At 49.7% G+C, this 15,728-nt stretch overlaps 1 protein-coding gene across 1 annotated transcript in view; it reads left to right on the top strand.

Annotated features, from left to right (window-relative positions):
- Window positions 1-2,153: 2,153 nt before the first annotated feature.
- EVPL (envoplakin) overlaps window positions 2,154-15,728 on the top strand; it is a 36,299-nt gene continuing 22,724 nt past the window's right edge. The window contains exons 1-7 of the mRNA XM_037913260.2: window positions 2,154-2,581; window positions 9,866-9,965; window positions 10,344-10,498; window positions 12,225-12,348; window positions 13,204-13,329; window positions 14,504-14,542; window positions 15,366-15,527. Coding sequence (XP_037769188.1) covers window positions 2,523-2,581; window positions 9,866-9,965; window positions 10,344-10,498; window positions 12,225-12,348; window positions 13,204-13,329; window positions 14,504-14,542; window positions 15,366-15,527 — 765 coding nt within the window. The 5' untranslated portion in view covers window positions 2,154-2,522. The remainder of the gene's footprint in view (window positions 2,582-9,865; window positions 9,966-10,343; window positions 10,499-12,224; window positions 12,349-13,203; window positions 13,330-14,503; window positions 14,543-15,365; window positions 15,528-15,728) is intronic.

The following is a 15,728-nucleotide window of genomic DNA, read 5'->3' as shown; positions in this document are numbered from 1 at the left end:
CTACTCTCTGGCTAACCATTCAGCACATGGCCAGGTCCCCATTCTTGCCACTGAAAATGACTCCAGTAACTGCATAGTGGAGCATGGTTTGCTTTTCTCTCCAATCAGTGCCACGCCCTAACCTAGCTGGCAAAGAGCGCTCAGCTGAGATGCTTGTAATTCTTTGCACTGATTCTGAGATTAGCGCTGTGTTTCTCTTTCTCCCTGCATGCCTGCTGTGTGTGGGACAGGTGCGTCCTGCTGCTGGAGCGGAAAGGTATTTATAGGGCCATTCTTTTGTCAAGAGGCTTTCTTTAAAAGAGGGCTCAATCCAAGATTGGATCCAGCTGGGGAGAAAAGTGCAGGGGCGTTTTGTTGAGTGTGTTGTGGAGAGACAGAGAAACATTTTAGTAACTTAAAGCCCAGCAGATCAGGAATTTCTGCCTCTGCACTCCCACCTGACAAGTGACTGATTGATTAGAGGTGAAAATATTCTGGGAGGGGAGCAGCCCTGGAAAGCATGTCCAGCTATCTGACTATTTTTTTTGTATTTCTGCCTCTGCCCCCATCCCCTCTGTGCCTGTACAACGTTCAAAAAGTATTTCTGGTAGTACATATTTGCCCTAGCTTTACCCCTTGAATAGCAAGGGGCCTGAGTCTCCACTGACTTGTATAAATTTTAACCCAAGATACCTGTGGAAAGTGGGTGCAAAATGCAATCACATGGGACTGAGCATGTTTTACACCCTCATTGTGCAAGTGCAATTGACAGCACAAGGGCCAAGATGGGAGAATCAGACCCTAAATGCCTTAAAAAATCTCCCCTTTTGGTGGATTTTCAGATTTCCTTCCATTTTTAAGACACATGATTTAGACTATAAGCGTCTCAGACTGGGGATTGGCTCTTACTAGGTGTTTGTGCAGTAACTGGCCCAGTAATAATATCTTATCATCCAGAGGTCTCAAAGCACTTTACAAAGGAGGTCAGATGGGGAAACTGAGGTACAGAGAGAAGCCGTGGCTTGTCCGAGGTCACCCACAGGCAAGTGGCAGAAATGGGAATAGAACACAGCTCTCCCAAGTCCCAGTCCAGGGCTCTATCCATTAGGCATCACTCCCTCTAAATGGGACTTTTATCTGAATGGGGACCCCTAGATGCTATTGTAATACAAGTTATAAAAAGCGAGGGCTTCTGTACCACTGTGCAGAGTCTTCTGGGGAGTACAGAGTCTCCACAGTACACTCTGTTGCTCAAGGAAGGATTATGCTACCAAGGCCAATTTACACTGGCCTTCCAGCTCTGTCTAAGAACCGGGGGAGAAATCCTGGCCCTATTGAAATCAATGTCAAAACTCTCATTGACTTCAGTGAGGCCAGGATTGCATCCTATGGCTCCTACTAAACCAATCTATAATCTTCTTTGACCTAGTGGTGAACATCATTTAAAAAAAAAAAAACCTTTTTGAACCATTTTAATCCCACATCCACACCCACCACCCCATCCATTTTTATTAGCTGACTTAGCAGGAGCCATGTTTTAAATTGTATTACACGTGGCCTTCCAATGTGACTGTGAGCCCTGCGCTAGAATAATACCATGCCCTTCGGTTTTACGTATGGTGCTTCAGAAACACTGCCTCCAGCTTCTCAACACTCCTCGGAGTTGGGGTTGCCACCCGTTCTGGTTTTAAGGGGTGCTATTTAGCTGGTGCCTTATGCCCCATGATCCTTATTAAGAAGCCGCTGACCAGAGGAGAGTGTTTTCCACAATGAAATAAAGGATCAGATGCTGTAATAGAAACGTATGATTTTATAGTGTACATAACACATTGTGGGTGACAGCCCTTTAAAAGGGAGGCTTGGTCTATATATTCCCCTCGGGCCTTTCTTGGTAAGTAGGATGGCTGCCGTACCTGTGAGAGAAAGCAGCAGCATTAGCCCCTGTTTTGAGAGGCTGGATTGCTCGTCCAAGTTCACCTAGTGAGTCTGCAGCGGAGCTGGGAACAGAACTCAGAACCAATTGAACGACTTGATCGAAAGGTCCAAAGGCACCAGTATTGCTGCCTAACTGGGAAGCTGCTTTCCCTTTCCTCCTTTCAACAAATGATGTTCCTAATCGGTAGGGAAGAGCTTAGAACTGACATTTAATCAACTGCAGTGGAGTTGCTGGACTCATCCTCTTTTAAGCTGATGATGAGGCAGGATTCTTCCCCCCTACCTGAGAGAAACCTGTGTCTGACTGTGCCAGACAGAGTGTGCAGAGAAACATTCCTCTGAAAAGCAGGGCGGGGTTGCAAGCTCTCCCTCCGGGGCTCTGCACTTTCTACCACAAACTGGTTTTGCTAGTCATTTTTAAAACCAGGCTCTATCCCTGCTTCTGGATCACCGGTTGCTTGGGGAGGAGCCACCCAGAAACTGCTCTTTTAACCCCCATCAGACCTTCCCAGCTGGAGCCTGTCATTCCATCTCGGCAGACTAGAGCAGAGAGGTTGTGCCCTGAAAAGCTCTGTGGACGCCAGGAAGGGAACTAAATTCCTGCCAAGATGTTCAAGGGAGTGGGCAAGGGCTCCCCAAGCAAAGCACCTCCAATCAAGCAAACCAAGTAAGTGTGACTCCTGGCTCCTCTCCGAGCTCTGATGGGGTTAGAGCACGGATGGGAGAAAAGGTATCCAGGGAAGAGGTGGTCTTTCAAATAAACAAGGATGTACAGAATAGCACAGAGGGAAGATCTTCCTACTGAGACCTGAACAAACAAGGTTCTCTTTGGGAATTGCCCGGAAACTTAGCCAAAATCTCCCCTCCCTCTATCGGCTGTGCACTGATTGTCTCCCTGGCACTCCACCCCAGAGGTAGCTGCACAGTTCCTGTCTGAACACCATCTAGTTTGTGACAGGTGTCAGAGTAGCAGCCGTGTTAGTCTGTATCCACAAAAAGAACAGGAGGACTTGTGGCACCTTAGAGACTAACAAATTTATTAGAGCATAAGCTTTTTTAACGCTCTAGGTGCATGCGAGAGATTGCAGTGATTAGCCACCTGGAAGGGGGAGGCATGACCTTAATTCAGGTAAGCGGATGGAAGGCTGTAGTGCAAGAGGCAGCCTCTGGACATGGCTGTTGCCTGTTTCCAAGCGAGGTTCTCAGGCAGACGAACTTCAGCTTATCAAGGTGTAGCTAGACTGTTAATAGCTCAGTGTACCATTTTCAGTGTCTCCAGCCTGTACAGCCCCAGCGGTAGGTGGCAGACGCTGGGGTGATGCTGCCTTACAAGCTGAGATGGACATAAGAGAACGTTAAAACCTTCAGGAAAGGAACCCAAACCAAAGGGTCCAGCTGGCCCTCAGCTCAGAGTTCCCCTGCTCTTGGCTGAATGAAACAGGAGGTGGATGGACTGGGCTGTAAATTGTGGGTATAATTCATTCTGGCTACAGGCATGTAATAGGGTGGCAGAGGTTGCTTCTTTTGGGGGTCTTTAAGCTGGAAGCCAGAGGGCTCCTGATAGGTACAGGCTTCCCTGGGCATCTTTGAGAGGGAGGCCTTGTAAAAAGAGCCCTTTTCCTTATTCATATGGCAGACCCCAGCTCAGGCCTGTTTGCCACCCTCCTCCCTCTCTGCCATGTTTTCTCAGAATCATATTCCAGCTGCTGGGATTCGTTTTAAACGCTGCTCCCTGCCTGGCCACAGGGGAGGAAGGACAAAGCAAGGCCATTTGTAGCTCTACAGAAGCATAAATCGTACAGGGCTGCACATGTTAGCTCAGCCACTGTTTGCCCGAGAAGGGGCCTGAACAGAAAAGCTGATCTGCAGAGTGGGGGCTCTGAGAGCCAGGGCCAGCAGGTTGTCCCATCTACATGTCTATAACTACAGTGTTTAAAAGCAGCTATTCAATTTGGTTGTACCCTGATTAAGCGGGCCAGTGTGTATGGGCCCCAGATCTCCTATAACCAGGTTAAAGAAACAGGCACTTAACTAAATCCTACATTTGCCAATGTGCTGTCTCACGTTAGCCCCCGGCTCCAACGCTCGGCACCTAGCGCAACAGCCTAAGGGCTTGTCTACCCGGGCACTTTACAGGGGTGTGAAAAAACATCCCCCTCAGCACAGCAAGGTTCAGCGCAGTAGCGTGCCAGTGTAGACCGTGCCGGGAGCCGCGCCCCTCGTGGAGGTGGGTTTTTTAGAGCGCTGGGCGAGCTCTCTCCCAGCGCTCTGCCGTGACCACACAAGCCAGGTTAAAGCACTGCCCAGTGTGGCCTAGCCCTGAGTCTCTGAGGGGCCAAGTGCCCACGGCTAACAGTGAAGACAAGGAAGGTTGCAGGCTCTCTCCCTTGGAGACCTAGCTCTGCAATAAGATCCCTACCCAGAGGCCCCCAGCTTGAGTATTTTAGCCTAAATTTCTACAATCTTCTTTGTTCCAACCTGTTTGTGAAGCAATTTGGCCTTGTCCATGTCAGCCAGACCAGGCTGTATTGAAACCTCTGAAATTTGATTTAAACCATCCAAATACCTGTCAGCTGGGCACTTCTGCTGTTAAAGCTTTTCCAGACCTAGTTTACTGTCTCAGTCTGAGATTGCCCCTATATTCCCGGGTAAGAAACTCTGGGCCAAACTGCCCAGCTGCAACTCTGCTGAGGTAAGGAGTCACCCCAGGGACTCTGCCCTGCCTCCTGTGCTGGGTGGAGTGACAGGGCATGCAGCCGTTCTCAGGACAGTCTACCTCCTGCTCAGAAGATCAAGCCAGGCTGCTCGGGTTTATTTAAGGGCACCAGCCTATTGATAAATGATAATGCCTAGCACCTCCAAAGTGTTTTACAAACGTTAACTAATCCAGCCTCGGCCTGTGGGGTTGGTCTGAGATGAAGAAACTAAGGAAGAGAGGTCAAATGGCTTGTCCTACGTCCTGGTGAGAGTTAAGTGTCTCCTGGCTCCCAACCCTGTGCTCAGAGCACCCAAGGGAGGCCTGGTGCTGTATATACGATCAAACACAGGAGGAGGGAGAATTGAATCTGGTCTGGCAGAGCTTGCTGCCATGGGTGCGGGGAATTGGTAGGTTTTTCAGGTGTCTACCAATGAGTCCTGGAGTGGCCGGGTGAGCCTGGGTGTTAACAGACTCTGATTTCCTGGGTATCCTGTTCCTACCACCTCTCTGGAGTAGCCACATTTGAACAAGAAGAACGGTATGGTACCAAGGCAGGACCTATGGAGGGTTTGCAGGATTGGGCTATCAATTGTAGCAGGATGCAGCAGGCAGAGGCCTATGCAGTGTACAGGAGAGGCTCCTATTCATACCAAGATACTAAGCAGGCTTGGGAGCTCTCCAGTGTCCATCCATTCCTTTGATCTGATGCAGAATGAAACAGATTAGCAGCAGCTTTCACTTGGGACTACAAGGAAAATGGCCCATTGTTAGGGGAATTACTAGGGGAATTTGGGGGAGGGGAATAGGAATGATGCTTGTAGCCCTATTGAAGTGCAGCAGGACAGATTAAAGTAAGAGCCGGGAAATTATCATGTTTGTGCTAAAAAGAAAAAGACACTATCCCATCAGGACAACTGGCCTCCTTCACAGAAGGGATGTGTCCTAGGGAGTAAACCAAAGAATAATTAGAATAGTGCTTGATCCCTTCAAAGCATTAGTCCTTACCATCCCATGTGAGGGGTGAAGATTAGTGTCCCCCCTCACTGATGAGGAAATAAACCTCTGCCAACAGGAACACTGGTGCATCCCTATTGCAGTCAACATAGTTGCACCTGAGTAAATTAGGTTAGAATACAACCACATGAGATTAAATGACTTGTCCAGGACTACACTCTTAGGTTCCTGGCTCTGAATATCCTGCCCCATTCGTTAGTTCAACTTGTCTCTTTCCAGGCTCAAATAGTCCATGCTTTAGCTTTTCAACATGAGGACCCTCGCTTCCAGGCTTCCCGCCACCTGGATCATAAATGCTAGGCTCTATATGGGGGTGGCAAGACTGCCCCCAGGATATTTGATCCTCCAGGCTTCATCTGTAGTCAGAAGATATTGACAAAATGGAAGCAGGGGAGAAGAGAGCAACCGGAACTGTCAGCGGGGCTGGAGAGAGTGACTTCTGGGGAAAGGCTGAGTTATGCAGCTAATCAGTCAGCCAGGAGTGGATAGCAGCATAATGCCCGGAGATCTGAAAGGGGTAATCACCACAGACGGAGCGGAATTGGCATTGCCTTTCTGTAAGATGTAACAGTTAATAGAACAGTCTCTCAAGGGAAGGCTGCAATCCGCCCTGATGTCAGGCCTATCCGCTGCTTCAGTGTCCCTTTCCTGGGGTCCCCGATCACGGTCCATATTCTACAAGTACATCCCTTCCTCGGGGTTCTGTGCTGTTAAAATAACAGGTCAGTGTCAACCCAGACTCTATAGTTCATACAGCCCCTTGTTGGGCTCAATAGTTCCTTTCCAAAAGCCAAGTCCTTCTGCCTGGTGTTGCCTAACACCTCTTCCCCGTAAGGTGTCTGTCTGCCCCTGTTCCTCATGGCAGGTGGCCCCTTTCTCTCTGGCTGGGGTGGAGAGCCCCTTCCCAGGTCCTCTCTCATCCCAGATCTCCTGCTGTAGCCTTCCTATTCCCTGCAAGTCTGTGTTCCTCTGGTTGAGCAGGAGGTCTCTCTCATGAGACACAGCACCTCTTCTCTGAGGATCAGGTGACCTCCCATCTACCACCTGAGTCCAGGCCTCAAATGCCATCAACTGCAGAAGCAGTCTAGACCTGGCACAGGCAAGGCTGAGCCCCAAACCCCTTGGCTTTGGAACATTAAACTGAAGATTGTACAAAGCCCTCTCACATACACTGTAGGGAACAGTTATGCTATATGGGGGTGGGGGGTAGTTGGACTAGATGAATGGCTGGGTCTCTAATTTCCATTATTTTGGCTTGGTGGTCCCCTGGCCCAAGGAAGGATGGCTTTTGGATTTCTCCTCTCCTGTTTTCCTGAATGCACACAAGGAGATAATACTCCATGAAGCCTGAGAATAAAGTGATTCGGCCAGCTCTGAAGCCAGTTTGGAAGGGAATGCAGTCCTCACAGTCCATGGGCAAATTACCTTTCATTAGAAGCGATAAACTTTAGATCTGGATGGGAACTCTCCCTAGTTTGGGTAGGGGGTGGCATTCAGGTACATGGTGTTGGTTTGGCCCATTGTATCGAGACGGGTCAGTGCAAATTCTGGCTCCAAATCCAGACTCTCCCAAAGCTCAAGGCTGTTCAGCTGTGGGAGCTTAGCCCAGGCCCATCTCGAGGGCTGTTATTCAGAAGGACAGGGGTGACTTTCCCTTGCCCATACCAGCTGGCTCAGAAATGCAAAAGCGGAATTCGGAACAATTCACTCACTGCTCTGTCTCGACATGCAGCAAGGCAGTGAGTCATGGTCCCCTCCCTGAGCAGAGAGCCAGGGCAGGAATCCTGGGTGGTGCTCAAGTGTTTGCTCTCAGAGCTCCTCCTCATTCCAGAGAAGGGGAGCTGCCAGGGGTGTCAGTGAAGAGTGAGGATCTTGTGTAATGGACTGAAAAATGAAAAAAACAGCCTGGTACATGCACTGACTAAGCAGGAAACAGGGACAGGCTCCTGGCTGGTTGCTCCTTTAAAGTCCCCCTCAGCCCCTACTTTCTAGCCAGGTGCACGGGACAGGCCCACGGCTGCAGCTTCCACAATTTATCCCAGGGTTCTGCAATTTATCCCGCGAGTCTCGCTTCACAGACATGCTGTGCATGTGTTCTCTGCGTACATGTGTATCGCATGGGGGTGAGATCCGCGGACAAAGTGCACTTCCCACCTGGGAAGCGGGGCTGAACTACACAGAGGAGAACAACACTTTACAGCTTTCCAAAAGCTTTGCACACACTAGTCTTCACAATCCCCCGGTAAGTCAGCTCAGGCTCATTTCCCCCCTCTTACAGAAGGGGAAACTGAGGCACAGAGGTGCTGTGACTCTTGCCCAAAGCCACTGAGGGAATCAGGAGCTGCTGATTCTCAGGCCGATGCTGAAAACCGTGGACTACGCCACACTCTTGAGAAATAAAAAGAAAGGGTGAAGCAAACCGATTGAGTGAGAAATGAGAAAGCTGGTGTGAATTGAGCATGAGCTAGAAAGGCATCTCGGAGTGGGCACATGGCTCAGGGCGTGTCTGAGCAGATGAATGAGTGTGCGCCTCTGGCTGATTTTGTGAGTGCGTACCTGTCGCTGTATGTGTGTAGGTGTCTAATGCATGTTAGTGCATGCGCTTCTCAGACAGAACCACATCTCTGACTGCTGCAATGTATGTTTCTGTGTCTTGGCGTGGGTGCACGTCTGAGTGAATCTAGGTAGCTGGCTGTATGTTTCTATTATGTTTTCGTGTCACCTTTGGGCCGAATGCAGCTCTGGTGAAAGCAGGTACAACTCCCACGAACGTTCTTGGTCCAGATTCATTGGTGAGGTGTATTACATGTTGGTGTAAGTTAGCCAGTAAACAGATGTAACTAGCCAAGAAATGTAACTTACATCTATACGGCCGACCTTCCCCCATGCTACTCATTTGTGTGTGTCTCCCCATCCCCACCCCTACACAAGGCTTTATGCAGATTGCACCATCCCCAGTGCTTAAGAAGCAGCCCCCTAATTTGACTTGTGCAGTCCTCTCCAACTACACCAACCATTCCATTTCTTCAGGCTGAAAGTTACATTCATTTTCAGCACCCACCGAGTGCAAGATCACTGCTGGTTATGGTACTGGAGTCCTGTTTTCTGACCAGGAAGCTGACATACACTTGACATCACTGTTTACATCACTGCTGATTTTGGCCCTGTGTGTGTACAGCTAGGACATAAGTGCACCCAGATGCATGTGTGTCTCTGAACAAAGCTTGTGTTTGTATGCCTGACAGGTGAATCTTGTATGTCTCCGTAAGTGCGTGTCTGCGTATTCATGGTGCAGCTCTCTGCCTGTCAGTGGCACCATCTCCACCCTGGAGGTGAAGCAGGTGTTCACCTAGGGCAGAAACGATCAGAAGCAGCAAAATATTCAGTAACTGTGGATAACCGCAGGGCTGGGAGGGACAGGCATTTATTGGCTTGCTGAGGGCGGCAGAGCCGGCTCTGCCTGGATGGGTCCCACACAGTGCCATGTGAGGGCACTCTATAATGCATGGGCAACAATGCCTGAGTGCATTCCCAGGATTTTCACATTAAATGGGATAGGGAACGTGAAGGTAATAAATGGAAATCAGAGAGCAGTGAAATCTGCTTATCGTGTGCGGCAATCTGAAGGAAGCCCAGCAGGGAGGTCTGGCTACAGACACAAGGGACCGGGTTCATTCCTGCATGACTCCAGCTATACACCGGTGAAACTGCACTGAAAACAGCTGGGTTGCATCAGCTGGAGTGATGCAGTGGCGAACGGTGCACAAGGATCCAAAAGGTGGCATTACCACAGCTGGTGATGGGAAACGTGCAGGAGATTGCAACTGCCCAAGCAAGAATCCAGGGAAATGGCAGGGGCCTTGCTTGTCCCAACAGAACGATATTATGGCATTGTTAACGCTCCAACTCCAAAAGACTGAATCTCACCACACCAAGAGCTGCTGTAAAACACACCAGCAGCACTTTGTGTGCAAAAAGCACTCAAAAGAGACGGCAGAGGCGGAAAATGGAGTAAGACGGTTCGTGCGCAATGTTGAACTAAACCTGGGACTGCATGGACCACTCCCCTTTGCTGCCTCGTAGACCTGAGTTTCCTGGAGCCTGAGAGAACCAGATGGTAACGGGCCTGATGAACCCACATCCGTGCGGCTGTTTAGAAGGGCTCCAGCTAGTGAGTGAGACCCACCTCTGCAAGGGTGGTTTGCTTTTATCTACTTGCTTGTTTCTACTTCCCTTCAGGTCCTCGACCAATGAGCTGGCCGTGCTCGTCTCCCGCATGCAGAAGAATGCCGACCAGGTGGAAAAGGACATTCTGGAAACACAGGCCAAGCTCAAGCAGGTAACTGCTGGGCAAAGAGAAGGGTGGCAATGTAGGCATGAGACAAAGGTGCTGGTGGGGAGTAAGGACATCAGCATTTGGCCACATGTAGTGAGGCAGCGAGATGCCATGAAATGCAGTACCAACGACAGTTGTGCAGGTGCTTGCATCAATCATGGCATCTAGGCAATGCCTTCATGGATAACTTTGAGCCGGGATCACTTACAGATAAAAGAGGGGCCTAGATGGTAGGGTAGACTCACTAGGTGAGCCTGTGAAAACCAGGCGTTCGGAGAGATCACACCCTGTATCAATGCTCTGACCTAGATCTCTCGATTGCAAACTAATCCTGGGATCTGGCCTGTGGGGGGCTTTGTGGCTGTTCTCTTTGGATGACAGGATATAAGTAACTACCAGCAGAACAAGGCTTTAGAGTTCCAGCAGGAGAATGCGAAAAACCTGAAGGAAGCTGAGACCCTGCTGAAGGACCTCTTCCTGGATGTGGATAAAGCAAAGAGGCTGAAGCATCCCCAAGCCATCGAAATAGAAAAAGAGTGAGTGGAGAATGCATGTCTCACGCTGCTCTCTTCTGGGCTGGGCACAAAGCTGGGATGAACGGGAGTCTGAAGTATTCTTGACTGAGTGACTTAGTGAGCTGAGCAAAGCAGTCAGGGTCAAGTCCTACCTCTGGCAATTATTAAGATTTATTATTGGTATTGCAGTAGCACCTGGGAACTCCAGTCACTGACCAGGATCCTACTGTGCTAGGCTCTGTACAAACGCAGATCCAAAAGGTGGTCCCTGCCCCAAAGAACTTATGTGACTCTCTGTGACTTTGGTCACTTACCTTCTCTGCCTCAGTTTTCCCATTGATAAACTGGGACTAATACCTCCCTCAGAGGGGTTTTGCAAGGACAGAATAGTAAATGTTCATAAGGGTCTTTGAACATGGAAAGTTTTGTATAAGCTGTAAGCATTGTTGCTGTCTCATGCCTGAAGGTTCTTGTTGTTCTCCACTCTCTAATGCAATAGCTTTTGATTAAATGTTGGTGGAACAAAGCATAAAATATCATGGGGCACATTCCCGAAAGTGCAGCCTGATATCCACACCTATGTTATGTGTGCAGGGACACAGATATTTAGACATCTGAATCCCCCTGTGGGCGCACAAACGAGCCATGTGCACGCACTGCTACTGCGGTAATTGCATGTGCAAATGTGAGCGTATGTGAACAAATAGCATCTAAAAGGGAACGTTTCTGAGCCTCCAATATCCAGACATGTAGCAAACTAGCTACAAAGCTGAAAAATCACCACCTGGCGTATCCTATTGTGTTAGTATTAATACCTCATAGCACTGTTCATTCATAGATCTCAAAGCACGTTGCAAAGGATCATTGTACAGAGGGGAGGCACAGGGAAGCAAAGTGACTTGCCAAAGGTTACCCTGAAAAGTCAGTGGCAGAGCCAGGAATAGAAACCAGGTCTCCTGAGTTCCAGACCAGTGCACTGGGCACTAAGGGTAGGTCTACACTGAGCATCTTTCAGCTGTGCCACTACGGCAGTGCCGTGATAAGGTAGGCAGTGTAGCCGCTCTCTCCTGCCAACAAAATAAAACCACCCCCAACGAGGGGCAGTGGCTTTGTCGGTGGGAGAGAGCGTCTCCCACTGACAAAGCGCTGTCCACACCGACGAAAGTGCAGTGTAGACGTAGCCACCCTGCTTCCTAAAAAGCCCAATGCAACCAGTGGGAGGGCGGTTTCCCTACTGCAGCACAAAGCGGAGCCCTGGAAAAGAGCACCGTGGGTTAAAGCTATATAGTATAGCAGCAGAATAGCTTGAAGCACCATCTCTGACGTGAGTAATCATTTTTAACGCACTCTCCCCCTCTCTAGAATGAAAATCTGAAAGGAAAAATACTCTGTACTCCTTACATTTGGGAGTGATTTAATTTTCCTTCTCGGGAGGGATAAAAGTGCCCCTCCTGAGCTCTGTGCAAGCACCAATGCCTGCGCTCCATTCCCATGCTCCCCCTCGGGCTTAGCTCAGGAGAGAAACCCCCGAGCCAGAGAGCATCTCGGCATGTGCCACGCACCACAAGGGTGGCTGGTGGGTCAAGTGGGGAAAGCAGAACATGCTGGGTTCTCTGGGTGAAATCCTGGCTCCACAAAACTCCCTTTGAGTCCCGTGGGGCTGGGATTTTGCCCTGCATTCTGTTGTAGTCACCACAGAGAATTGGCAATGAGGTGTGCATCTCGTTCCTCCCTCCCTCACATACAGCATCAAGCAGCTCCACGACCGTGTGACACACCAATGTGCCGAATACCGAGATCTCTATGAAAAGTTGAATGTTCCTGAAGGGGGTTCCAAGGTGGACTGGGCCAAAATTCTAGACCAGAAGCAGGTAAAAGCAGCAGTTCCAGCTGCTTTTTGGGGCAGACGCATGCTCTGGGAATGTCGATGCCAGCCCTCCTATATCAGCAAGCAAAACAAGGCCGCTAACATGTCTGAGATTCTATACACACCTACCAACCACTGCCCTCTCCCTTCAGATTAGCCACAGCTGTCAAGTGTGACTCCCTCCGGGGGTGTGGAATGGTATTAGTGGTTTTTTCTAACATCCCATGTGACGGGAGATATTTTTCCGTTCTGAGCATTCGTTGGTGATTTACCATGCTGATCCTGTTTGTGGGGTGAACAGGCTGCCTCTATAACTAGCAGGTGCCCTCGATGAATATTGTGGCCTTTGCTATATTGCAACGTCTGGGTGTGTGTAGCACCCGCGCTTCAGTGAACTTAGACTAATTTGGGCTCCAGCCTGAGCTCTGGGACCCTCCTGCCCCGCAGGCTCCTGCCTGAGCCAGAACAGCTGCACTGCAGCTAAACAGCCCCTTAGCCCAAGCCCCGTGAGACAGAGTCAGCTGGCACAGGCCAGCTGTGGGTTTTTAACTGCTGTGTAGACCCACCCATTGTTGGGCAATGTGGCATGAATATCCGCTCTTTGCCCTCTATGCATTTGACAAATAGCTGAAATGAATAAAAGTAACCAAACATGCTTAGAAATTGGCCATATGGTCTCTTCCCATTTGAAGGGAGGCGTGAGGGTACTGGCCAGTTTCCAATTCCCAGTACCAAAGTGCAGTGGAAAGTTCCCAACGGAACCTTTTGCACTAGCCTCTGGCGGTAGGAAATTAGGGAAGGGTGCTTTCTGTCCCCTAGAGAAAAACACATGCTCACCACACAGCTCATTTGTGTGCAGAAGCAAGTCAACGCAGGACAATATGGCCCCACTGTGCCAGAGCTGGAGAAGCAAATAGCAGAGCACAACATCCTCCAGAAGGAGATAGAAGCCTACGGCCTCCAGATCAAGAACCTCCACAGCCCGGTAAGGTACCCTCCCTCCGTCTCCTACCCCATCTCCACTCATAACGCTGTGAGCCCTACACCCAGTCCTGGTGGGAATCCCAGGGATCCAACGTCTCCATTGTCATTGTCGCCTCCATTCTGTACCATGCTAACACGGCTTCATTCTTGCGATCACAGCCACGCACAGGGCTACTGATCACGTCTGTACTGCACAAGTTAGTATATGGCACTGACTACTCTCCCACAGCCCGGCTTGGCCCAGTGCAAAACCTGGGTGGATTCTTTGGGGTCAGTCTAGTTCAAAATCCGTGCCTGGAACCTGGAGTGGGTCTCACTAAAATATCACTCCAGAATATTTGAACTGTCAAGTGGCCACCATGTGTTGAATGTCACCATAAAAAGAGTTTTTTTTTGTTTTGTTTTTTTGTTTTTTTGAAGCTTTGTTTATTGTTGGCCTTTGGAGGTTCAAGCCTCTCTCCGGCCAACTTTTTGGCCTTTGTTGCCTCTTCTGAGCCCTGTGAGCCCATGAGTAGGCGCCGCTGGTTAAGCGATAACCCAGCTCCATTACCAGAGATTCCTATGGAAGCAATGGGTCCTGGTAACTGTGTGCAGGATCATAGGACATATTTGCTGGGCAGGTAACCAGCGTTACTGTATTTTGTGAGAGAGGGGTGTGGTCTGTTGTTTTTGATCCCAGGCCTGGGAGCCAGAAATGCCTGTCTGTGTGACTTTGGGCAAATCACTTAATCACTTCACGCCTCAGCTTCCCCATTAGTGAAGTGTGAATAACAGCATCCTGCTGAGACACGGTTTAATTAAGGCCTATAAAGTACAGTAAAAGCGCTGATGGTCAGCATCTGCTAACCAGTAGCCAAACACTGAAGCGGATTGACCCAGACAGTGGCATGATCCATGTAGCATCTGGGTTTGCTCCATTTGTCCTGAACAGCAGATAACACGGCTGAGACTGGGCCTGCAACAGCTCTACCAGGAGAGCTAGAAGGAGGTTTTCATTTGGTGGAGACAGCAAGAAAGCTGCCTCAGCTGGAAGCCAGTCTGCGTACTCTGCACAATGGCTCTGGGACGGTTCTTGGGCAGTTTGCAAATGCATGTGCAAGTGTTTATCAAACCCGCAAGTTTACTGACTGCCCTGTTTTCCCTCTTCCTTTGACGGGGGCCGGATAACACCACAGAATGTAGCAGATTTAAAGAGCCAGTACAAGGACTTGCTGGTAAGAGTCTTGCTCAGTGTGATGTGCCTTGCAAGATGTGTTGCTTTGTGTCAGCCTTAGGGAAATAGGCTTGGGCTGGTTCTCTGGATATTCCAACTGGTGGGTGGGTCAGTGCCGTGTCGGTGACCCACTTCCCAGGGCACGGAGGGAACGCAGCAGAGCCTGGGGGCAAAAGCCACTTTGTGTAGCTTCTTCACATCACAGGGCATGATTTTCCCCTCTCTGGGGCAAATCAAGAGCAGCTTCATTGGATCCAGAAGCACTAGGCCAGTGCACGTGAGGAGAATCACACCCGTTGTCTTGTTTGTGACCCCACAGTCCATTTCTCTGGAGAGGATCAAATTGCCACAAGCAGGGGATTATGGGTATGGTTTGGGAATCTGGGGGACCAAACCCCCAGATCCAAACACCCCTAGACCTTGGGGTATTCAAAATCCAGATCCAAATTTTGCAGCGTAAGCCTGTCTCTGATTAGGAGCCCAAATGGGGAATAAGCAGCTGGGGGAGAGGAGTTTGCAACTGTCCTTCCTAGTTAAAACCAAGGAAGGACAAATAGGGCAAATATCCCCCATGGTGGAAACCTTTCTCAGCCTCCCCTGAGGCGTCAACACAGCTTCAGATTCTGGTTTGACAAAAACATCCTGTTTGAAAAGAGTGAGGGAAGAGGGAATGAAAATTACATCAGATAAGAACCGGTGAGGGGCAGCTGTTTGAAAAGGCCTCTGGGGATCTGTTAACAGATGAACAATAACCAAGCAGGGAAGGGACTGGACTCTTCTCAGTCCAGATGCTGACGTCTCCTCTCTTTGATATGAATGGGCAGAAAGCCTCCATCTGGCGAGGGCAGAGCCTGGGCAGTCTGTACAACCACCTGCAAGGCTGCACCAAGGAGCTGGGTTACCTCACGGACCAGCAGAACAAAATCCTGAAGCAGGACTGGAGTGACCAAATGGCTGACCTACCGGGCATGCGCCGGGAGTACGAGGTAAATGCTCTGCAGGCCTCTCTGTGTCTGGGAGACGGGGTGTCTCTATTCAGCAAAATCCTCCTCATTTCAGGTTGGAGGAGGATTCTCTCTAGCTGACCTCTCCCCTCCTGGTACAGCTAGCCAGCTAATTAGTTACTAACCCAAAAACAACACCAAGTCACAGAGAACCCGGGAATGAAAACGTAGTTAGGACAAACT

This window comes from Chelonia mydas, chromosome 14 (assembly GCF_015237465.2).
Source record: "Chelonia mydas isolate rCheMyd1 chromosome 14, rCheMyd1.pri.v2, whole genome shotgun sequence".
NCBI lineage: Eukaryota > Metazoa > Chordata > Testudines > Cheloniidae > Chelonia > Chelonia mydas.
Note: the sequence above shows the minus strand (reverse complement) of the source record. Positions and strands in the feature narration are given on the sequence as shown.